At 63.2% G+C, this 21,385-nt stretch overlaps 2 protein-coding genes and 1 long non-coding RNA gene across 6 annotated transcripts in view; 2 read left to right on the top strand and 1 right to left on the bottom strand.

Moving 5' to 3' along the window:
• The window catches only part of IKZF4 (IKAROS family zinc finger 4), a 33,953-nt gene extending 17,021 nt beyond the window's left edge, over nt 1–16,932 (top strand). For 3 of the 4 annotated variants that reach the window (XM_080368855.1, XM_080368853.1, XM_080368852.1), the window contains 5 exons: nt 2,932–3,192; nt 5,009–5,176; nt 13,323–13,472; nt 14,387–14,518; nt 15,902–16,932. In XM_080368855.1, the coding sequence (XP_080224981.1) occupies nt 2,952–3,192; nt 5,009–5,176; nt 13,323–13,472; nt 14,387–14,518; nt 15,902–16,629 (1,419 nt within the window). In that variant the 5' untranslated portion in view covers nt 2,932–2,951 and the 3' untranslated portion in view covers nt 16,630–16,932. Of the gene's footprint in view, nt 1–2,697; nt 2,818–2,931; nt 3,193–5,008; nt 5,177–13,322; nt 13,473–14,386; nt 14,519–15,901 lie in introns of those variants that run through there. The other variant, XM_080368854.1, reaches the window with a different exon arrangement.
• LOC308055172 lies at nt 4,315–5,000 on the bottom strand. The gene is made up of 3 exons (XR_013924353.1): nt 4,855–5,000; nt 4,738–4,814; nt 4,315–4,699 (listed from the first exon to the last, which is right to left on the bottom strand). It is a non-coding gene; the product is annotated as an uncharacterized lncRNA (long non-coding RNA).
• A 3,396-nt stretch (nt 16,933–20,328) lies between the features above and the next one.
• ERBB3 (erb-b2 receptor tyrosine kinase 3) overlaps nt 20,329–21,385 on the top strand; it is a gene marked incomplete at its 5' end in the record, with an annotated part of 12,692 nt that continues 11,635 nt past the window's right edge. The window contains 1 exon segment of the mRNA XM_080368219.1: nt 20,329–20,348. Coding sequence (XP_080224345.1) covers nt 20,329–20,348 — 20 coding nt within the window.

Raw genomic sequence — 21,385 nt, 5'->3', positions numbered from 1 at the left:
CTGGAAATCTCCTGGATGCTCCCAGGGGAGCGTGGTGGCACCGGCCAAGATGTTAAATCAAGTTCTGTGTCCCTCCCCCCGGGGTCAAGATGTTGAATCAAGTTCTGTGTGTCCCCCCCCCGCCCCCCGGCATGTTCGGAGTGCCCTCCCGGTCTGCAGCAGGCAGCGGTGGCTTTGGCCGCGGGCTCGGCACACAGCCGGGAAGCGGCTGCGTTTGCCAAGGCTGGGTGGCCGCGCCGTTCACGTCGCCTGGAGCCTCGCTGGGAAGGCGGCATTGTCCGCCGGGAAGGGATGGAGCCGGGTGAGAGCCAGAATTCCTGGGCTCTTCACCCGGCAATAAAACCTCACGCAGTTTGGGATGAATCAATTCCATGCTGCTGCTCCGGGTTAATCCCCGCTCGCAGAGCGGTACCTGGCTCCGGGCAAGCGCCGGCGCCCGTGTCGGAGGCGGCGAGGAAGAGGAGGTTCCTCCCCAGGCCTGGCTTTTTGGGGGGGCCACGTGTCCGCCCTTCCCGGGGGAGCGGGAGGCACCGGCCTCCCCGGGGCTGGGATTCTTGCTGCCACCGTCTCCTCTCTCTGGCGTCCTCCTTGCCCGGTAAGCGCCCCAAAGCCTCCCCGCTCGCCCGTCGGGAAGGATCGCCCCTTCCTCAGCCGATGGGAAAGTTCAGAGCCCCCCTCCTCCCCCCCCCCTCCCCCCCTTAAAGCCCCCCCAAGCTTTTAAAGGTCAAATCCTCCGGATGCTTTGGTCCCGGGGCCGTTACCACGGATTTTCTGGAATGCCCTCGGCCGGTGCGCCGTGCCCGTCGGCATCCCCGGATGGGGGTGAGCATTGGTGCTTTCACAAGGAGCTGAACGAGCCCCCCGGGCTCGAGTCGGCGGCAGATCTGGGAGCTGCTGGGATCTGTGTGGCGGCGCTCAGCCCGCTCCCTTCTCACGTCTGTCTCCCTTGGATCCACCATCTCCCACCCGCCGGGCAGCGGCAGAGTCTCCTTTGTGTATCTCTAAAGTTCGGTTCCTCCAGCCCCCACAGTTCCCCTCTTAAGGGATTGGGAAGAGCCTCCTGCTTTAAATGGAAAAAATAAGAATCTGATATTGGAAGGGATTCTGTAAATATTTGCTTTAAGCCCTTGGCCTTGCTGTGCTGCCATGTGGGTGACCTGGATTCGATTTTACTCCAGCATCGCCTTTTACTCCAGCATCGCCTTCTACTCCAGCATTGCCTTCTACTCCACCATCGCCTTTTACTCCAGCATCACCCTCTACTCCAGCATCGCCCTCTACTCCAGCATCACCCTCTACTCCAGCATCGCCCTCTACTCCAGCATCGCCCTCTACTCCAGCATCACCCTCTACTCCAGCATCACCCTCTACTCCAGCATCACCCTCTACTCCAGCATCACCCTCTACTCCAGCATCACCCTCTACTCCACCATTGCCTTTTACTCCAGCATCACCCTCTACTCCACCATCACCTTCCTCCAGAGCAGGTAGCAGGTGCCGTCCCCGGCTGGAGAGCATCCCCAGGGGATTCCCTCTCACCCCCAGCTGCTGGTGATGGTTTAAAGTGGGAGGAAACTTTCCAACTGGATCATTTCAAGACCGACTTTCCAAACGGGTGACTTTTCACCCCGGCCGAGGGTGTCCCAGCCTCGATTTTCTATCGAGCGGAGGGTGCAGCTGGCGGCGCGAGGTGGGGTGACCACTCGGACACTCGGCGGAGGGAGGGAGCATGCAGGATCCGGGTGGACAAGCTCAGCGGAAGGTAGTGGAGGGAGGAGAGGGAGAGGTTTCCCCGCGGGGCTGCAGCTCGCTGGCAGCAGCCGGAGCAGAGCGGTCGCCGTCGTCTCGGGGAGTGTTTGATTTGTGGCATTCCACAGATCATTAGAGCAGCCGGGAATGTAGGTCAGGGCTGGCGCATCCCTTCGCCAGCCGCCCGCTCCTGATGCTGCAGGAGGAAGGAAAGGGAGCAGCGGGGAGGGGAACCTGGGGGGTTTTACTGCGGCACAGCGCCCACCCTGCGCCGGGGAGACCCTCCTGCCACCCCCTGCCACCAGCCGGCTTCGGGGGACTTCACCAGTGCGGCTCCTCCGGCTCCTGCCCGCTCTCTGCTCCGGTCCTGGCCAGAACCGTCGTGGGGCGGCCGATCCCGGTGGTCCCCAGCCCTCGGCTCTGGGACCTCCCCAAGTCCCTGGCATCACTCGCATCCACTTCCCGAGTTTCACACAAACTTCCTTGGCGTTTTCCGTGGCCAAACGCCATCCCAGGGCTGCCTGCGTGGTCAGCCCCTCCTTCGCCACAATAAGGGGCAGGAGCCCGGCCACACCGGGGTGGCAGCGTGCCTGGGGGGGGGGAGGGGGGGTCCATGGCCTCTTCCCTGGGGTTTTTCTGCCTTTAGATACCTGGTGGATCCCAGGTCTTGTAGCAGAGGTGAAAACTTGGGTGACGCCGTGGCTCCCGTGGTCCACCAAGATCCACCAGCCGGCTGAGAGGCTCCAGTTGGGCTCTTTGTGCCGGTGGACGTGGAGCTCTCTCTGGGTCAGCATCACAACCGGGCGTTCTGCCTCCCCTGCTGCGCTTCACGAGCACGAGTGGCTTCTCTTTCACCCTCTGCTTTGGATCCAGGGGACTAAACACCTTCTGCACTGGGCCACCGTGCAGGGCAGGAGGCAGAGCAGCAATCCTGGGGGTGCGGACAAGCCGCTCGGCCCCCAACCTCACCAGATCCCTGTTGGATCTCCCTCCTTGAGTCAAGGAGATAAGATGATGCCCGTTCATTGCGAGCAGATCACTTAACGCATCACGGTCTTTCTTCTAGGAGTAAGTCTCGCCTAAGCGGCGCTCTCCCAACTTCTTGAAGAGTTGGTTTGGTTTTTTTTGGTTTGTTTTTTTTTTCTCTGCTGACTGTTTCTTCTCCCTTCTGCCTCCCGGCAGCGAACTCCATCAAGGTGGAGATGTACAGCGATGAGGAAGCCAGCCGGCTGCTCTCCCAGGATGACCGGCTGCTGGAGAAGGAGGACAGCGTGATCGTGGAGGACTCGCTTTCCGAACCGTTGGGCTACTGCGATGGGACGGGCCAGGAGCCGCACTCGCCCGGGGGCATTCGGTTGCCCAACGGCAAGCTGAAATGCGACATCTGCGGGATGGTGTGCATCGGCCCCAACGTGCTGATGGTGCACAAGCGCAGCCACACCGGTGAGCGGCGGCCCCGGGGCTGGCGGTGCTGCCGGGGGTGGGATGCGAATTTCTGGGAGGGAAGGAAATTTCCAAAGCTGGGTGGCGAGTGGGTGCTGGCCCGTAGGCACCGGTGCCGTGGGAGGTGGGTGCGGGGTCCCAGCTGCTCACCCCGGGGGCGCAGGCAGAAGGGGCTGCGGAGGGAAGGCGCAGGATGGTACATGTGGACGGTCTGTCCTGGTCACTGTCCAGCCTCCTGCAGCAGGTCGGTCGCTCCCCAGGGTGGGGGTCACATCCAGAGCCCTACGTCTGGTAGTAAACCTGGGGGTCACATCCAGAGCCCTACGACTGGTAGTAAACCTGGGGGTCACATCCAGAGCCCTACGACTGGTAGTAAACCTGGGGGTCACATCCAGAGCCCTACATCTGGTAGTAAACCTGGGGGTCACATCAAAAGCCCTACGACTGGTAGTAAACCTGGGGGTCACATCCAGAGCCCTACGACTGGTAGTAAACCTGGGGGTCACATCCAAAGCCCTACGTCTGGTAGTAAACCTGGGAGTCACCTCCAAAGCCATACGTCTGGTAGTAAACCTGGGGGTCACCTCCAGAGCCCTACATCTGGTAGTAAACCTGGGGGTCACATCCAGAGCCCTACGACTGGTAGTAAACCTGGGGGTCACATCCAGAGCCCTACGACTGGTAGTAAACCTGGGGGTCACATCCAGAGCCCTACGACTGGTAGTAAACCTGGGGGTCACATCCAGAGCCCTACATCTGGTAGTAAACCTGGGGGTCACATCAAAAGCCCTACGACTGGTAGTAAACCTGGGGGTCACATCCAGAGCCCTACGACTGGTAGTAAACCTGGGGGTCACATCCAGAGCCCTACGACTGGTAGTAAACCTGGGGGTCACATCCAAAGCCCTACGTCTCATAGTAAACCTGGGAGTCACCTCCAAAGCCGTACGTCTGGTAGTAAACCTGGGGGTCACCTCCAGAGCCCTACATCTGGTAGTAAACCTGGGGGTCACATCCAGAGCCCTACGACTGGTAGTAAACCTGGGGGTCACATCCAGAGCCCTACATCTGGTAGTAAACCTGGGGGTCACATCAAAAGCCCTACGACTGGTAGTAAACCTGGGGGTCACCTCCAGAGCCCTACATCTGGTAGTAAACCTGGGGGTCACATCCAGAGCCCTACGTCTTGTAGCAAACCTGGGGGTCACATCCAAAGCCCTACATCTGGTAGTAAACCTGGGGGTCACATCCAGACCACTACGTTTGGAGTAAACCTGGGGGTCACCTCCAGAGCCCTACATCTGGTAGTAAACCTGGGGGTCACCTCCAAAGCCCTACATCTGGTAGTAAACCCAGGGGTCACCTCCAGAGCCCTACATCTGGTAGTAAATCTGGGGTCACCTCTAGAGCCCTACATCTGGTAGTAAACCTGGGGGTCACCTCTAGAGCCCTACATCTGGTAGTAAACCCGGAGGTCACCTCCAGAGCCCTACATCTGGTAGTAAATCTGGGGTCACCTCTAGAGCCCTACATCTGGTAGTAAACCTGGGGGTCACCTCCAGAGCCCTACGTCTCATAGTAAACCTGGGGGTCACCTCCAGAGCACTATGTTTGGAGTAAACCTGGGGGGTCACATCTAGAGTGCTACATCTGGTAGTAAACCTGGGGGTCACCTCTAGAGCCCTACGTCTGGTAGTAAACCTGGAGCTTTCCCTCTCAACCTGCTGCCCCTGCGATCGCCAGGGCCGTCGCGGTTCCTCTGCCGACCCGGCAGCTGCTTTTTCGCGGCGTTTCAGTGGCCGCTCGGGTTTTCCAGGAGAACGACCGTTCCACTGCAACCAGTGCGGAGCCTCCTTCACCCAGAAGGGCAACCTGCTGCGGCACATCAAGCTGCACTCGGGCGAGAAGCCCTTCAAGTGCCCCTTCTGCAACTACGCCTGCCGCAGGAGGGACGCGCTCACCGGCCACCTGCGCACGCACTCCGGTGGGTACCACGGCGATCCACCCGGGTGGGCAAAGCCGGGAGGGAATCCATCCTGGGTGGGCAAAGCCAAGGATGGAATCCACCCCGGGTGGGCAAATCCAAGGATGGAATCCACCTCGGGTGGGCAAAGCCGGGAGGGAATCCACCCCGGGTGGGCAAAGCCGGGAGGGAATCCATCCTGGATGGGCAAAGCCAGGAGGGAATCCACCCCGGGTGGGCAAATCCAAGGATGGAATCCACCCTGGGTGGGCAAAGCCGGGAGGGAATCCACCCCGGGTGGGGAAATCCAAGGATGGAATCCACCCCGGGTGGGCAAATCCAGGGGGAGAATCCACCCTGGATGGGCAAAGCCAAGGATGGAATCCGCCCCGGGTGGGCAAAGCCAAGGATGGAATCCACCCCGGGTGGGCAAAGCCAAGGATGGAATCCACCCTGGGTGGGCAAAGCCAGGGAGGGAATCCATCCTGGGTGGGCAAAGCCAGGGAGGGAATCCACCCCGGGTGGGCAAAGCCAGGGAGGGAATCCACCCCGGGTGGGCAAAGCCAAGGATGGAATCCACCCCGGGTGGGCAAAGCCAAGGATGGAATCCACCCCGGGTGGGCAAAGCCAAGGATGGAATCCACCCCGGGTGGGCAAAGCCGGGAGGGAATCCACCCCAGGTGGGCAAAGCCGGGAGGGAATCCATCCTGGATGGGCAAAGCCAGGGAGGGAATCCACCCCGGGTGGGCAAAGCTGGGAGGGAATCCATCCTGGATGGACAAAGCCAGGGAGGGAATCCACCCTGGGTGGGCAAAGGTGGGAGGGAATCCACCCCGGGTGGGCAAATCCAGGGAGGGAATCCACCCCGGGTGGGCAAATCCAGGGAGGGAATCCACCCCGGGTGGGCAAAGCCAGGGAGGGAATCCACCCTGGATAGGCAAAGCCAGGGATGGAATCCACCCCAGGTGGGCAAAGCTGGGAGGGAATCCACCCCGGGTGGGCAAAGCCAGGGAGGGAATCCACCCTGGATGGTAAAATCCAGGGATGTGAGCCCAGCTTCCAAAAGCGCCGACCTCCAGCTCCCAACCGATCACCGCTGGATCCCCGGGCGGCTCCGCGCCTGGTTTGTGCTCCGGGAACTCCGCTGGCCGGAGCGCTGCCCGCAGGGCTTCGTGCCGCCGCATCCCCGGGACTTACCACGTCTCTTCCTTATCAAAATCAATATTTAATCGATTTTATCGAGGCGATATAAGTCCCACCCTGCGTGCGCCCCGTCCCGGGGACACCGCGCGCCGAGGGCTTCGGTTTCCGCGTTGCTTTTCACATCGTCCCTTGGACATAGGACATTTGGGGAGGGGGTTTCACCCTCCGCTTCCGTGATGTCACAGCTCCCCGGGGGGCCACAGCCCTACGCCCACCCCCCCCACCCCCACCCCCCGCTTTGCCATCCTTTGCCTTTGATTTGCCTCCCCGGTGCTTTGCGGTGCCGCCGCGATGGCTTTTGAAGTTCGTGCCGGTGGTTTTGAGCACCTTGTGGCTGTGACCTTCCAAGTCCCCTGGTGGGTCTGGTGGCATCTCAGCCTGACCCCGGAGCCCAGGAACCCGCTCCCCCCGAGCCCCCTACCCCAAGCCCCTCGGTTTTCCTTCATTTTCTACCCTTTTCCATCAGAGGATGCGATGCTCCGGGTTTCTTCCCGCTTTCCTGGTTTTGGGAAGTGTATCTCCTCCCACGTGTCCATCTGAGATGTTCCTGGAGATGCCAGAGGGGAATCTGGGTGGTTTGACACCCCCAGAGCCTGGAATTGGGGCTGCTGGGCCCTGCGCAGGGTCGGGGGCGGGGGGGGGAGCTGCAGGAGTTTTTCCATCACTGTTTGTCTCGGGATGTCTCCACTGCTCGGGGACGGAGCTGCTCCGCCACGTAAAAATTGTTTGGGTGGCTTGGCTGGTTCTCCAGCCTGGGTCTGGAACCACCAGCGTCATCCTGGGTCTGGAGCCACCAACGTCATCCTGGGTCTGGAGCCACCAACGTCATCCTGGGTCTGGAGCCACCAGCGTCATCCTGGGTCTGGAACCACCAGCGTCATCCTGGGTCTGGAGCCACCAGCGTCATCCTGGGTCTGGAACCACCAGCGTCATCCTGGGTCTGGAACCACCAGCGTCATCCTGGGTCTGGAACCACCAGCGTCATCCTGGGTCTGGAGCCACCAGCGTCATCCTGGGTCTGGAACCACCAGCGTCATCCTGGGTCTGGAACCACCAGCGTCATCCTGGGTCTGGAACCACCAGCGTCATCCTGGGTCTGGAACCACCAGCGTCATCCTGGGTCTGGAACCACCAGCGTCATCCTGGGTCTGGAACCACCAGCGTCATCCTGGGTCTGGAGCCACCAGCGTCATCCTGGGTCTGGAACCACCAGCGTCATCCTGGGTCTGGAACCACCAGCGTCATCCTGGGTCTGGAACCACCAGCGTCATCCTGGGTCTGGAGCCACCAGCGTCATCCTGGGTCTGGAACCACCAGCGTCATCCTGGGTCTGGAACCACCAGCGTCATCCTGGGTCTGGAACCACCAGCGTCATCCTGGGTCTGGAACCACCAGCGTCATCCTGGGTCTGGAGCCACCAGCGTCATCCTGGGTCTGGAACCACCAGCGTCATCCTGGGTCTGGAGCCACCAGCGTCATCCTGGGTCTGGAGCCACCAGCGTCATCCTGGGTCTGGAACCACCAGCGTCATCCTGGGTCTGGAACCACCAGCGTCATCCTGGGTCTGGAACCACCAGCGTCATCCTGGGTCTGGAACCACCAGCGTCATCCTGGGTCTGGAACCACCAGCGTCATCCTGCGTCTGGGGCCACCAGCGTCATCCTGGGTCTGGAGCCACCAAACGTCATCCTGGGTCTGGAGCCACCAGCGTCATCCTGGGTCTGGAGCCACCAGCGTCGTCCTGGGTCTGGAGCCACCAGCGTCATCCATCTTCCTCCTGTGCACCCCCAACTGTTCCGAGCTCGGCCGCACCAACCCACGCTCCATCTTGGCCAGCACCGCAGAGGAGTCACCGCGCTTTGGCATCATGTGCCACCAGCTGAACTTGCCCCTTCCAGGGTGCCACTGGCCACCACCTGCCGGGGGACCATCAGCGCCGGCTTTTGGGCAGGGGATGTGCGCTCTTGAGCTGGATGGCTCCTGGATTTTTGGAAAAAAATGTTTTCGGGGAAGGGACAGATGCTCTTTAGCCGGATGGCTCCTGGAATTTTGGAAAAAATGGCTTTTGGGAAGGGGATGGGTGCTCTTTAGCCAGATGGCTCCTGGATTTTTGGAAAAAATGGCTTTTGGGAAGGGGGTGGGTGTTTTTTAGCTGGACAGTTCCTGGATTTTTTAAAAAAAACGGCTTTTGGGCAGGGGAAGGGTGCTCTTTAGCCAGATGGCTTCTGGATTTTTGGAAAAAATGGCTTTTGGGCAGGGGACGGGTGTTCTTTAGCTGGCTGGCTCCTGGATTTTTGGGAAAAACAGCTTTTGGGCAGGGGACGGGTGCTCTTGAGCTGGATGGCTTCTGGATTTTTGGAAAAAAGCGGTTTTTGGGCAGGAGACGGGTGCTCTTGAGCTGAATGGCTCCTGGAATTTTGAAAAAAACAGCTTTTGGGCAGGGGACGGGTGTTCTTTAGCTGGATGGCTCCTGGATTTTTGGAAAAAAGTCATCTTTGTTGCATCCAAAGCAGAATCCCGTTAGGAAGGTCTCAGGTTTTTGCTTTCTTGAAGCCCTCCCCGTCCCATCCGTGCTGGGATTTTGGGTACCACATGGCCGAGCCCCATTCCGGGAATGCTGGCTCGCTCCTCCGTGCAGGTGGGCGCGCAGACCCCAGCCCAGGGGCATGTGCTGCAGCTCCGGGGTCTCTGGAGCCGAGACCCTGCTCCTGGGGGCTTTCCCCTCATTAACACACTTCAGGGGACCCCAAACCATCCGGGCAGGATTGTTACTGGACTCTTTGGCCAAGATCCCCCCCCCGGGCTGTGCCTTTTCGCCCTCTCCGAGCCCCCACCGCGCTGACGTCGCCCCGGCACGGAAAACATCGCCTCCAGTCCTTCAATCAAGAGCCACAGAAATGGGACAAGCCATCACAACATATCAAACAAAAAAATTACTCTTTATGGGAGCTAATTACTAAGAAAAAAACCTGCGTTTCATGTGGATTTCACAGGCGAAAGCCCAGCGGTTGTCCTGCCGGGGGGGGGGCTTGGCTTCCCCCCCCCTGCTTCCTTCGCGAGAGCCACGTGCGTTTCATGCCGTCCCCAGGAGGGATGCTGAGCTTTCATCTCAGAAGATGCGCTGCCCAAAAAAAAAAGTGAAGTATTAAAATCCAGATCAAACACGCTGCCTGGCTCTGAAATAGATCAGAAGCCGCAGCCCACACCCGGGACAGCTGAGGGGAGCCGCAAGCCCCCCCGAGACCCCCCCTCCTGGGCGCTCCGCAGCCCGGTAAATAAACTAACCTGGAGCTTGGGGGGGAGGGGGGAGATTAGGAGAAACTTCTCCCGCTGGGGTCCGGCGATGGGCTCCTGCACCCAGCAGAAGCGCCCACCTTGGGCATCGTGTGGGTGAGGGATTTGGGGGTCCCGAGTAGAGTGAGGGGCTTGTGGGAAGCCCCTCGCTCGCGTTGGATGTCCCGAGACACCTGAGACACGGTGTCGGTGGCTCCGTGGTGACATTTTCAAAGCACGGACCTAAGGTGGTAAAGGAAAAGCGACGGATCGCCAGGCAAAGCCCAGGATGGGACGGAGCCCCCCTCCTCATCCTGCAGCCGCCGTGAGACCCCATCCCCACCCCGGGGGGAGCCCGGCACAGATCAGCCATCACCGCTGCGGCATCACCAGAGCCACGGAGGAGCCTCAACACCGGCAGCGGCCGAGTCGTGCAGGGAGGGGACGGCTCGGTCCCCAGGGAGCCATCCCGGTGTCCCGGGCTCCTCCGTGTCCCACTGGGCTCCTCCGTGTCCCACCACCCCCCAGTGCCACCAGCAGCTGCCCATCCCCGGAGCCCTGGATCACAGGCTGAGGCTGGAAGGTTGGCTCCGGGGTATCCATGCGGATCTTCAGGGCTTGGCAAAGCATCCCCCATCCCAAGGCAGCCGTCGGCGGAGCTTTGCGGAGGGGGTTGGGGTTGGGGGGGTGGTTTTGGTTAGGGGGGGACACCCCCCCCCCAAGCCCGGGCTTGAGGAGTAAATTCCTCGGGCACAATTTTGTGTTTGCGCTCGGAGGCCAGCGGTCTCCTCGCCTCCTGTGGGGCTGGAGGACCCCAATATCCAGCAGTTCCGTGACAATGCTGCCGCCGGGGGAGGGCTGGGAGGACGGATTCGCGCTTGTCACCGGCTTCTCCGGATGGATTTCCAACCCGGAGCTTCCGTGGTGAAATCCACGGTGGCTCCCGGACACCAAAATCTGCTGGGGGCGGGCAGGGGTGCGTGGGGCACATGTGGCCACAGCTGGCCCCGTGCTGGCCACCGCTGCTGGGGGCAGGGCGTGGAAGCCAGAGGTGCTGGCCCCCTGCCCCAGCAGCACCCAACGCCTCAGCTCAACCCCGGAGCCGGGGTGGGGGGTAAGTGCGGAGTCACCGGCAACCCGAAAATGGGGTTTTTTTAGAAAGCAGTTAAAGGTTAAACCACAAACTGCAGAAAAAAAAACCCTGACAACCAAAAAAAACCAGCGCAAAACTGACAGGACCAGAAAGAGCCCGACTGGGTGGGTGTCGAGCAGGTGGCGCGGTGCCCCCGAGCCTTGCGCCGGACGGGGCGAGTGGGGTGCAGGTGGCCACCATGGCTCTGGTCGCTGTGGCTCTGGCCACCATGGGTTTGGCCACCGTGGCTCTGGCTGCGCCGTGGCTCTGGCCCCCATGGACTTTGCTGCCATGGCTCTGGCTGCCGTGGCTCTGGTCGCCGTGGGTTTGGCTGCTGTGGCTCTGGCCACCATGGGTTTGGCCACCATGGCTCTGGCTGCACCGTGGCTCTGCCCACCATGGGTTTGGCCACCGTGGCTCTGGTTGCTGTGGTTCTGGCTGTCATGGCTCTGGCTGCTGTGGCTCTGGTCACCGCGGCTGTGGCTGCCATGGGTTTGGTCACTGTGGGTTCCACTGCCATGGCTCTGGCTGTTGTGGCTCTGGCCACCGTGACTTTGGCTGCCATGGGTTTGGCTGCCATGGCTCTGGTCAATGTGGCTCTGGTCGATGTGGGTTTGGCTGCTGTGGCTCTGGCTGCCGTGGCTCTGGCCGCCGTGGCTCTGGCTGTTGTGGCTCTGGTCGCTGTGGCTCTGGCCACCATGGCTCTGGTTGCCGTGGTTCTGGTTGCTGTGGCTCTGGTTGCCGTGGCTCTGGTTGCCGTGGCTCTGGCTGCTGTGGCTCTGGCCACCGTGGCTCTGGCCACCGTGGCTCTGGCTGCTGTGGTTCTGGTTGCCGTGGCTCTGGCTGCTGTGGCTCTGGCCACCGTGGCTCTGGCCACTGTGGTTCTGGTTGCCGTGGCTCTGGCCACCGTGGCTCTGGTCGCCGTGGCTCTGGTTGCTGTGGCTCTGGCCACCATGGCTCTGGTTGCCGTGGCTCTGGCTGCTGTGGCTCTGGCCACCATGGCTCTGGTTGCCGTGGCTCTGGCCACCGTGGCTCTGGCCACCGTGGTTCTGGTTGCTGTGGCTCTGGCTGCCGTGGCTCTGGCCACTGTGGCTCTGGTTGCCGTGGCTCTGGCTGCTGTGGCTCTGGCCACCATGGCTCTGGCCACCGTGGCTCTGGCCGCCGTGGCTCTGGCTGCTGTGGCTCTGGCCACCGTGGCTCTGGCCACTGTGGCTCTGGCTGCCATGGCTCTGGCCGCCGTGGCTCTGGCCACCGTGGCTCTGGTCGCCGTGGCTCTGGCTGCTGTGGCTCTGGCCACCGTGGCTCTGGTCGCCGTGGCTCTGGCTGCCGCCCCGGGCAGAGAGCGATGGGCTCTGGCCCCCAGCAGAGCAGCTGGTTTTTGGGCACTGTCGTGCCGCCGAACCCAGCCTGCGCCCCTTGGGGGGGGGGCACGGCAGCCCTTGGGCTCACCCGGGGTGCCACAGCCCCTGGCCTTGGCTTGGTGGCCGCAGCCCCCCACAGCGTGGCCGCAGCTCCGGCGCTTGGTGTCCCGTCGTTCCTCAAGGGGTGAGCTCGGGACGGCTGGGGAGAGGGGAGCGCGGGGAGTGCCTGGGGGATGTGGGGGCCGGAGGTTCAGGGGGCCGGGGTTCAGAGGTACCATCCCCAGGGTTCAGAGGTACCATCCCGGGGTTCAGAGGTAACATCCTTGGGGTGCAGAGGTACCATCCCTGGGGTTCAGAGGTACCATCCCTGGGGTTCAGAGGTACCATCCCGGGGTTCAGAGGTACCATCCCCGGGGTTCAGAGGTACCATCCCCACGGTTCAGAGGTACCATCTTCCCTCGGGAGGTATTCTGGGGTTTTACCGTAGGCTGCCGCTTCCAGCACATGGATAACGGCACGGCACCGCCAAACAGCACCCAGCGCCCACTCCCCTTCTGTGTCACGGGCCAGCGAGGCCAAACGGGTGGCCACGGGGATTTTCATTCAGGAGTGACAAAACGAGGGAGAGAGGAGACTAATAATATCTCGCGAGTGTCTTACGGCGCTGAGCGCTGGATGTGGCCGATGGATGGTGAAGAAATGCTTGGAAATGGTTAAAAATGGAGGGGTCCTGCTGCCCCCCACCATAAATTTTGCCTTTGGGGTCAGGGCTTCCCAGAGGAGGTTTTACCCGGGGGGGTGCACCCATGGTGTCTCTGGAGCAGAGCACCAGAGGCATTTTGGTTTTGGTATTTGACCAAATCCTGATTTATGGGTGTAGCCCCCCAGCTATCGCAGCGCGGGTGCAGCCCACCCTTCTCCCACCACTCTCCATCTCCGAGGAGGCAAACGCTGGTGCTGCCGGGGGAGGGGGGGGGGGTGGCGATGCTGGGGGGGCAGAAGCTGTGTGTGGGGGGTGCAGGTTGCAGCTCTGACATCTCACCGGCGACGGGGCTGGAGGGGGAGGTGGACTGCTGGCCAGGGTCGATCCCTGCCCCTTTTCCTTGCAGCTTGGCCCGTGTCCGCCTCTTCCGTGGGCTCTTCGGCGTGGGTGCCGTGTCCGTTCTCACAACTTCTGCTTTCCTTGGATTTTTCGCAGTTTCCTCCCCCACCGTCGGCAAACCCTACAAGTGCAACTACTGCGGCCGCAGCTACAAGCAGCAGAGCACGCTGGAGGAGCACAAGGAGCGGTGCCACAACTACCTGCAGAGTCTGAACACTGAACCGCAATCGCTGGCCGGCCAGCAAGGTCAGTGCCGTGGGGCGGCTGGAGCCCTGCTGTGCCCCCTGGCTCCGGCGCCGTGGCGAGGGGGGACCGACCCGGCAGGGTGGGAAATGGGGGGGGGGGGTGCGGGGTCACCGTCCGCCCCCCCCCGTCTGTGCCTGACGGGGTTGAGCGTTGGGGATGCTTTTCCCGTTACAAAAAAGGGGGGTGCTGCGCGGGGGGCTCGCCGTGCCGCGGCGGGGGTGGGATGAAAGGCGCTGCGCTGGTTCACGCCGCAGCTCCCCGCGGGTGCTCGGTGTTGGCTCCCCGGGTCCTCCCCCCACACCACCAGCCAAATGGCATAAGCCCCCCGGACCAAAACGCGCCCCTGGGCCCTATTTCTAGCGCCAGAACTACCAACAGGTTTCCCAGAAGGGACGGGACGGTGGGGGATGGACCCCTGCGGGTGGGGGTCCGCAACGGGCGCACGTGGCTCCCCCCCCTGCTGTGAAAGAACCGAAACCGGCGCCTTCCCAGCTCCTCACCCCCTTGGAGCAGGATCTGGCCCCGGTGGGCTTCACCGGTGAAGGCCACCCGGCGGCTTTAACCGGCGGATCCATAGGGAATGGCGGGGCAGATCTCGCCCAGCCGGGGTCGGGAGCCGGCAGGAGGACACTTCGATCCGTTGAAGCCGGCTCCTCTTCCCCAAAAGCGGCAGGAACGGGCCCAGCTCGCTGAAGACGGGAGGCGACCCGGCTGCCGGTGCTCCCCCGTGACCCGAGTCTCCGACGGGGGAAGCGCTGGGCCCTGAGCAGGTGGATCGGGAAATTTCCGTAGGTGCGTCCCGGTTAGGGCAGGGAACGGCGTGGCCGGAGCGCTGGCGGCGGAGGGTCCGGCCTGGGTAACCGTGCCCGTCCCGTGGGCACCGGCTCAACCGGCTCTCCCCCTTGTCTTGCCAGGTGAGGAGATGCGAGACCTGGAGATAGTGCCGGAGTCCCTGCTGCACCCCCCGGCCGAGCGGCCGGCGTTCATCGACCGGCTGGCCAACAGCCTGACCAAACGGAAACGCTCGACACCTCAGAAATTCGTGGGTAAGGGGCTCTCCCCACCCTTGATCCCGGGGACAGGGGGACCCCTGGGTGCTGGAGCGGGGTGCCAGGGTCCAGCCAGACCCACCACCCCCCCCCAAGCACCCCGCCTGGGAGTGGAGACTCTGCACTTGGGCACACGGCTGGTGCTGGCACAGCGCCTTTCGGCCCCACGGTCCCACGATGGGGACACTGGCTGGTGCTGGCACAGCACCTTCTGTCCTCATGGTCCCAGCATGGGGACACTGGTGTGGTGCTGGCACAGCGCCTTTCATCCCCATGGTTCTGGGGTGGGATGGGGACACTGGTGGATGCTGGCACAGCACCTTTCGTCCCCACGGTCCCAGGATGGGGACACTGGTGGGTGCTGGCACAGCGCCTTTCGTCCCCACGGTCCCACGATGGGGACACTGGTTGGTGCTGGCACAGCGCCTTTCGGCCCCACGGTCCCAGCACAGGGACACGTGGCTGGTGCTGGCACAGTATCTTTTGTCCCCACAGTCCCGAGGTGGGATGGGGACACTGGCTGGTGTTGGCACAGCGCCTTCTGTCCTCATGGTCCCAGGATGGGGACACTGGCTGGTGCTGGCACAGCGCCTTTTGTCCCCATGGTCCTGGGATGCGATGGGGACACTGGCTGGTGTTGGCACAGTGCCTTTTGTCCCCACGGTCCCAGCATGGGGACACACGGTTGGTGCTGGCACAGCACTTTACATCCCCATGGTCCCAGGATGGGGACACTGGCTGGTGCTGGCACAGCGCCTTTTGTCCCCACGGTCCCAGCATGGGGACACACGGTTGGTGCTGGCACAGCACTTTTCATCCCCATGGTCCCAGGATGGGGACACTGGCTGGTGCTGGCACAGCGCCTTTTGTCCCCACGGTCCTGGCACAGGGACACGCAGCTGGTGCTGGCACAGCATCTTTTGTCCCCACAGTCCCGGGGCAGGATGGGGACATGCAGCTGGTGCTGGCACAGCGCCTTCTGTCCCCACAGTCCTGGGATGGAGACACTGGTGTGGTGCTGGCACAGCGCCTTTCATCCCCATGGTTCTGGGGTGGGATGGGGACACTGGTGGATGCTGGCACAGCACCTTTCGTCCCCACGGTCCCAGGATGGGGACACTGGTGGGTGCTGGCACAGCGCCTTTCATCCCCATGGTCCTGGCACGAGGACATGTGGCTGGTGTTGGCACAGCGCCTTTCGTCCCCATGGTCCCACGATGGGGATACTGGTCGCTGTTGGCACAGCGCCTTTCATCCCCAAGGTCCCGGCATGGCACGGGGCTCGCACACGGTGCCGGGGGATATTGGGGGTGTGGGGGAGGGGGGGGTGAACCCCAACCCCCCCCCAGCCCCTTTGACGCCGCTCTCCCTTTGCCACAGGCGAGAAGCAGATGCGATTCACCCTCTCGGACCTGCCCTTCGACGTGAACTCCGGCTTCGAGAAGGACGTGGAGATGGTCTCAGCCCACCACCCCCTGGACCCCTCCTACGGCAGCTCCCTGTCGCTGATGGGGGGCGAGCACCTTCGCCCCCTCCGCCTGCCCCCCACAAACTGCATCTCGGAGGTCACCCCCGTCATCAGCTCCGTCTACACCCAGATCCAGCCGCTCCCGGGTCGGCTGGAGCTGCCGGGAAGCCGGGAAGCCACCGAGGGGCACGAGGATGTACCGGATGGGGTACAGGTGGTCTACCGGAGCCGGGAACCGGGCGTTTCGCCCACCAACGGCTGCCAGGACTCGACGGACACGGAAAGCAACCACGAAGAACGGAGTTCGCAGCTGCCGGCGGCGGGGAGCTGCGCCAGCAGCCGCCAGAGCCCAGCCTACGCCAAAGAGGACCCCAAAGTGCCGGAGGGACCCCCGGCCTCCCGTTCTACCCCCAGCTCCGCCAAAGAAACCCTGCGGGTGGTCAATGAGGAGGGGGAGCAGATCCGGGCGTTCAGGTGCGAGCATTGCCGCATCCTGTTCTTGGACCACGTCATGTTCACCATCCACATGGGCTGCCACGGCTTCAGAGACCCTTTCGAGTGCAACATCTGTGGCTACCACAGCCAGGACCGGTACGAGTTCTCCTCCCACATCGTGCGGGGCGAGCATAAAGTCGGCTAAATTTGCCCCCTCCCCCACCCAAACCCATCCATCCCCTCCCCCACCCCATCCCACCCCACCCCACCCCCCCCCCCCCCCCGACTCTCTCTAGCTCAGACCCTCCACCCCTTAGGGCATGGAACTGTTGGTTTGTTGTTTTTTTTTTTGGTTGTTTGTTTTTTTTTTGTTTGTTTTTTTTTTTTTCTTTTATACTCCTTTGCACTGACTTTGGCTACAAAAGAAAAATATTTAAAAAAAAAAAAATATCAAGAACTTAAAAAGAAAAAAAAAAAAAAACAAAAAAAACAAAAAAAAAACACACAACCCCAGCGAGGGGGAGCTCTTAACGATTTGCCTTTTTATAAATGGAGTTATTTAAATATTAACGGACTTTTTTGTGCTTTCCACCCCCACCCCCCCCACCCCCCACCTCTCACCTCCCTCCATTATTTATTGAGCTTTTCAGTTTCTCTTTTGATAACTTTTTTTTGGGGGGGGTTCCTCCCCTCCACACCCACCCCCCACCCTAAGTCTCGCTTGAATTTTGGAGACTGTCCCCCCCCCCTCCCCATCCCCACCCCCCCACCCCCCACCCCACCCCCCCCCGGTCCCGCTCGGCTCTCCGAGCCCTTTCCTTGGTGGTTCCGCTCTCGGGCGAAGCCAACCTCAGATTAGGTGCTAAAATCCCACGGGACCCCCCCCCCCCCCACTTGCCCGCGGGACCCCCTGCCCAGCGGGGGGGCCGCTGCGCCCCGAGCTTTAATGAGTTTAATTCAATACAGGGAGCGTAAGGCAGGACCCCCCCCCCATCCCCGTCCCCGCGGTGCTGGTTGTGCCAGCGTTTTGAAGCCCCCGGGACGGTGGGCGCTGGGGGGGGGGGGGGGGGGGCGGCGCTGGGGGTCCGCAGCGCTCCCCTGAAATGAAGGAAAGGGGAGCCAGGCTCCATCCTCCTTCTGGAATCTTCCTCCTCCTCCTCCTCGGCACAGGCCAGTATCTCCTACCCGCTCTGCTGCGGGGGTGACCCCCCCCCACGCTGCCCACCGGTGCTGGGGACCCAGATCGGGCCCCCCCCCACCCCCACCCCCCCCCACCCCCTCTGCCCCCAAAGCCTTCCGGGGATCAGGGGTCTCCCCGCGCTCCAGTGTCATTCGTGGTCCCGCAGCGGCACCCCAAAGGCCGGCGGCACCCCCGGGAGGGTGGGGGGGGTTGAAAGGGGGGGGGGGGTGGGCTCTGCAACCCCCTCCCAAGCCCCTTCCCCCAGGGATGGGCTCTGGGGGGACACATTGCCGGGGATGGTTTTGGGGGGAGAGACACCAAGGGAAGGGGCTCCCCATCACAAGGGGGGGGGTCCAGAACCAGACCCCCCCCCTCAAGAAACGCCCCCTCCCCCCGCCCTCCCCCAGGACAGGACCCCCCCCAAGAGGGGACGTAGCAGGGCCAGGGGTGGGGGGCAACAGATAACCAAAAACTACCGCGCGACCCCAACGCCCATCCCCGGCGGGGGCCGCGGTGACACCGGCCGCTCCGGGACCCCCGGCTGCAGCCCCCCCCCCCAGCCTGGGTGGGGGGGTCCCCGCTTCCTCCCCCGGCCCAGGATGCATAAAATGCCCCTCAGCAGCCCCCCCCCCACCCCGCCCCCCCCGGGCTCCTGAGGTTGAACCAAAGGCTGTTCCTTTTTCTACGGACACAAACACAACCACCTCACGCGGCGGCAACACCCGTTGCCCCTATTTCCCATTTTCTTTGCTTATTATCTATAATTTTTAATTTTTAAATTTTTTAAATTTTTTTTTTCTGGCTTTTTCGGGTTCTGCGTGGCCGGAGGGGTAGGGGGACAGCACGGCCGGGGCTCAGCACGGGGGTCCGCTCGCCCCTTCTTGGGCCAGCACGATGATCCGGAAACCGCCCCCCCCCCCGACCCCCCACTGACTCCAGCACCAAAAACCCAAAAATGGGTTTTTACGCCCCGAAACGCCAGCGCCGCCGTTTTTGGCCACTTTTAGGTCGTTGGTGGTTTTTTTGGGGGTTTTATGATATTTTGGTTTTTTAATTATTTCCCCCCACCCCCACCCCCCACCCCCACCCCCCCGTCCTCTTTTTTTCTTTCTCCTGTTAAAGAGTCTAAAACAAAAATGTAGGAATTTTGTAAAACTCCAGGTCGCTTTACTCCTGTAAATATCTATATTTTTTAATCAGATGTATGAAGAACAAACGATGATGTGCAATACCCCAGCCCCCCACCCTCGCCCCCCACCCACCCACCCACCCCCTTTTTCCTTTCTAACGAGTTTTCATTTGTATATCGTTAATGGATTTGCTGTCGTCTTTGTTTTTTTTTTTCCCTTTTTTGTGAGGTTAGACTCGCTTTTGGATAAAAAAACACCCCCCAAGCCCCCCCCTTACGCCCCCTCCCCCCCCAGCCCCCTCCCCCCCCCCACGCCCCCCCCCCCCCCCCCCGTGACCGCAGGAGCTTTTGTATCTGTAAGATATTGTAATTACCTATTTGTGTAACGAGATCTACTACTGTAAGTTTTGTACTGTACTGGCTGAAGGTCTGTTATAAATAAACCGGAGTAATTTAACGCCCCCCCCCCCCCAAGTTTCCCTTCTTGGGGGTGGGGGGCTGGGGGGGTTGGAGGGGGCTTCTCTTTGCAGGGGCTGGGGGGGGCACTGGGGGTCCCCTAGGGGTGGGGGAGGCATTGGGGGTCTGCTCTAGGGGTTGGGGGGGGGGACTTGGGGAGCCCTGTAGTGGGTGGGACACCCCCCCCCCATGAGCGTGGAGGGGGGCACTGGGGGGTCCCCCAAGGGTGGGGGGAGGCATTGGGGGGTCCGCTCTAGGGGTTGGGGGGGGGACTTGGGGAGCCCTGTAGTGGGTGGACACTTGGGGGGGACCCCCCCATGATTGGGGGGGGGCGCAGGGCATTGGGGGTCCCCCAAGGGTGAGGGGAGGCACTGGGGGGGCCCTTTACGTGTTGGGGGGGGTGCGCTTGGGGGACCCCCATAAGTGTGGGACACTTGGGGGTCCCCCTGTGAGCATGGGGGGGGCAGGATGACAGTGGGGCCCCAGAATCAAGGGGGGCAGGACACTGGGGTCTCCTCCGGGGGCTTTGGGGGCACACACACACTTGGGGACCCCAACAATGAGTGGGAAATTTGGGGGGGGCACCCCCAGGGGGGGTGGGGGAAGGACATTGGGGGTCCCTTCTAGGGGGTTGGGGGAGACATTTCAGGGGACCCCCGAGCACTGGGAGGGGCAGGATGATGGTGGGGGTCCAAAATTTGGGGGGGCAGGACACTGGGGGTCCCCGGGGATGGGGGGGGGACACTGGGGGTCCCCTCTGGGTGTTTGGGGGGGGGACGGACACTTGGGGCCCCCCCATGAGTGTAAGGGGGGCAGGATGGCGGTGGGGCCCCCGGGGGCTGGAGGGGGAACTTTGGGGGTCCCCTCTGGGGGTCTGGAGGAGGGGGGGATACCCTTGGGGACCCCCTTGAACACGGGGGGTGGGGGCAGGGTGACAGCGGGGGGGGGTGCAGGACACCGGGGACCCCCCTCTGGGGGGGGGGGGACACACTCACGGGGGACCCCCACAGCGGGCGGGACACGGGGGGGGGGCCCCCCACGATCGGCGGGGGGGTGGGGGGTGGGGGGAGACGCGATCAACCAGGCCCCGCCCCCCCCAACTACATCTCCCAGCGGCCCCCGCGGCGCGCGCGGGCGCGATGACGACACACGCCGCAAGGCGCGCGCGGGCGGGCGGGCGCACGCGGGATTCTCCTCACACCGCGCGTAGCGCCGGATCCCTCCGCCGCGGCCAGGAGGAAAAATAGTCCCTCCCCACCACCGCCCACCCCGCACCACCCCTGCGACACCCGACCCCCCCCGAATCCCCCGGAGGGGCCTGTGCGAGGAGGACGGGGGGGCTGAGCGGGGTCGTGGGGGCCGCGGGCGGCGGCGGAGCCGATCCGGGGCGGAGGGATCGTATATAAGGGCGGCGGCGCGTGGCCGGCCCTCTTCCGCCGCCCCGGCAGCGAGATGGTGAGCGAGGCGCGGCCGGGGGGGCCTGAGGGGGGGGGCTGGGGGCTCTGGGGGCTCTGGGATGTCCTGTGGGGGCCGCATGAGGCCATGGGGCCCGTACGGGGCGGGGGACGCCGAGGGGGGACCCGGGGATGCGCCGGGAGGCCGTGGGGCGGCCCCGGGGCCCATGTAGAGTGCTGAGGGGGGGGGGCAGGGGGCGGCGGAGGGGGGGCTTGTGGGGGCTCGGGGGGGGCTGGGGGAAGGTTGTGGGGAGCCGGGGGTGGTCAGGAGTGCTGGGGGGAGGTTGTGGGGGCCCTGTGAGGGGGCTTGGCGGGTGTGGGCCGTCGGGGGATGCTGTGAAGGCCCTGTGGGGGGGTCAGGCCAGCGGGGGGGGCGCCTGGGGGGGGGTCACAGGTGCTGGGGGGAGGTTGTGGGGGTCGGGAGGTGCGGTGGGGGCAGCTGGGGACGTCCTGAGGAGGTCGGGGGGTGCAGTGGGGGGGGGGGTCCACGGATGCTGTGTGGGGGTCAGGGGGTGCAGTGGAGAGGTTGGGGGCTCCCTGGGGTGGTCGGGGTTGGTGGGGGGAGGCTGGAGGCGCCCTGGGGGGGTCAGAGGGTGCAGTAGGGACGTTGGGTGCGCCCTGGGGGGTCGGGGGGTGCTGTGGGCCTGGAGGGGCTCGCAGGGGCTGCCAAGGCTTGTGCCAGCCCCTGCAGTGACCCACGGGGGGGGGGGGGGGGCATTCCCAGCGGTGCTGGCGGGGTGGG

Source organism: Falco punctatus (assembly GCF_963210335.1).
Source record: "Falco punctatus genome assembly, chromosome: 18".
NCBI classification, from domain to species: domain Eukaryota; kingdom Metazoa; phylum Chordata; class Aves; order Falconiformes; family Falconidae; genus Falco; species Falco punctatus.
This window is presented reverse-complemented; position numbering and strand designations above follow the sequence as displayed.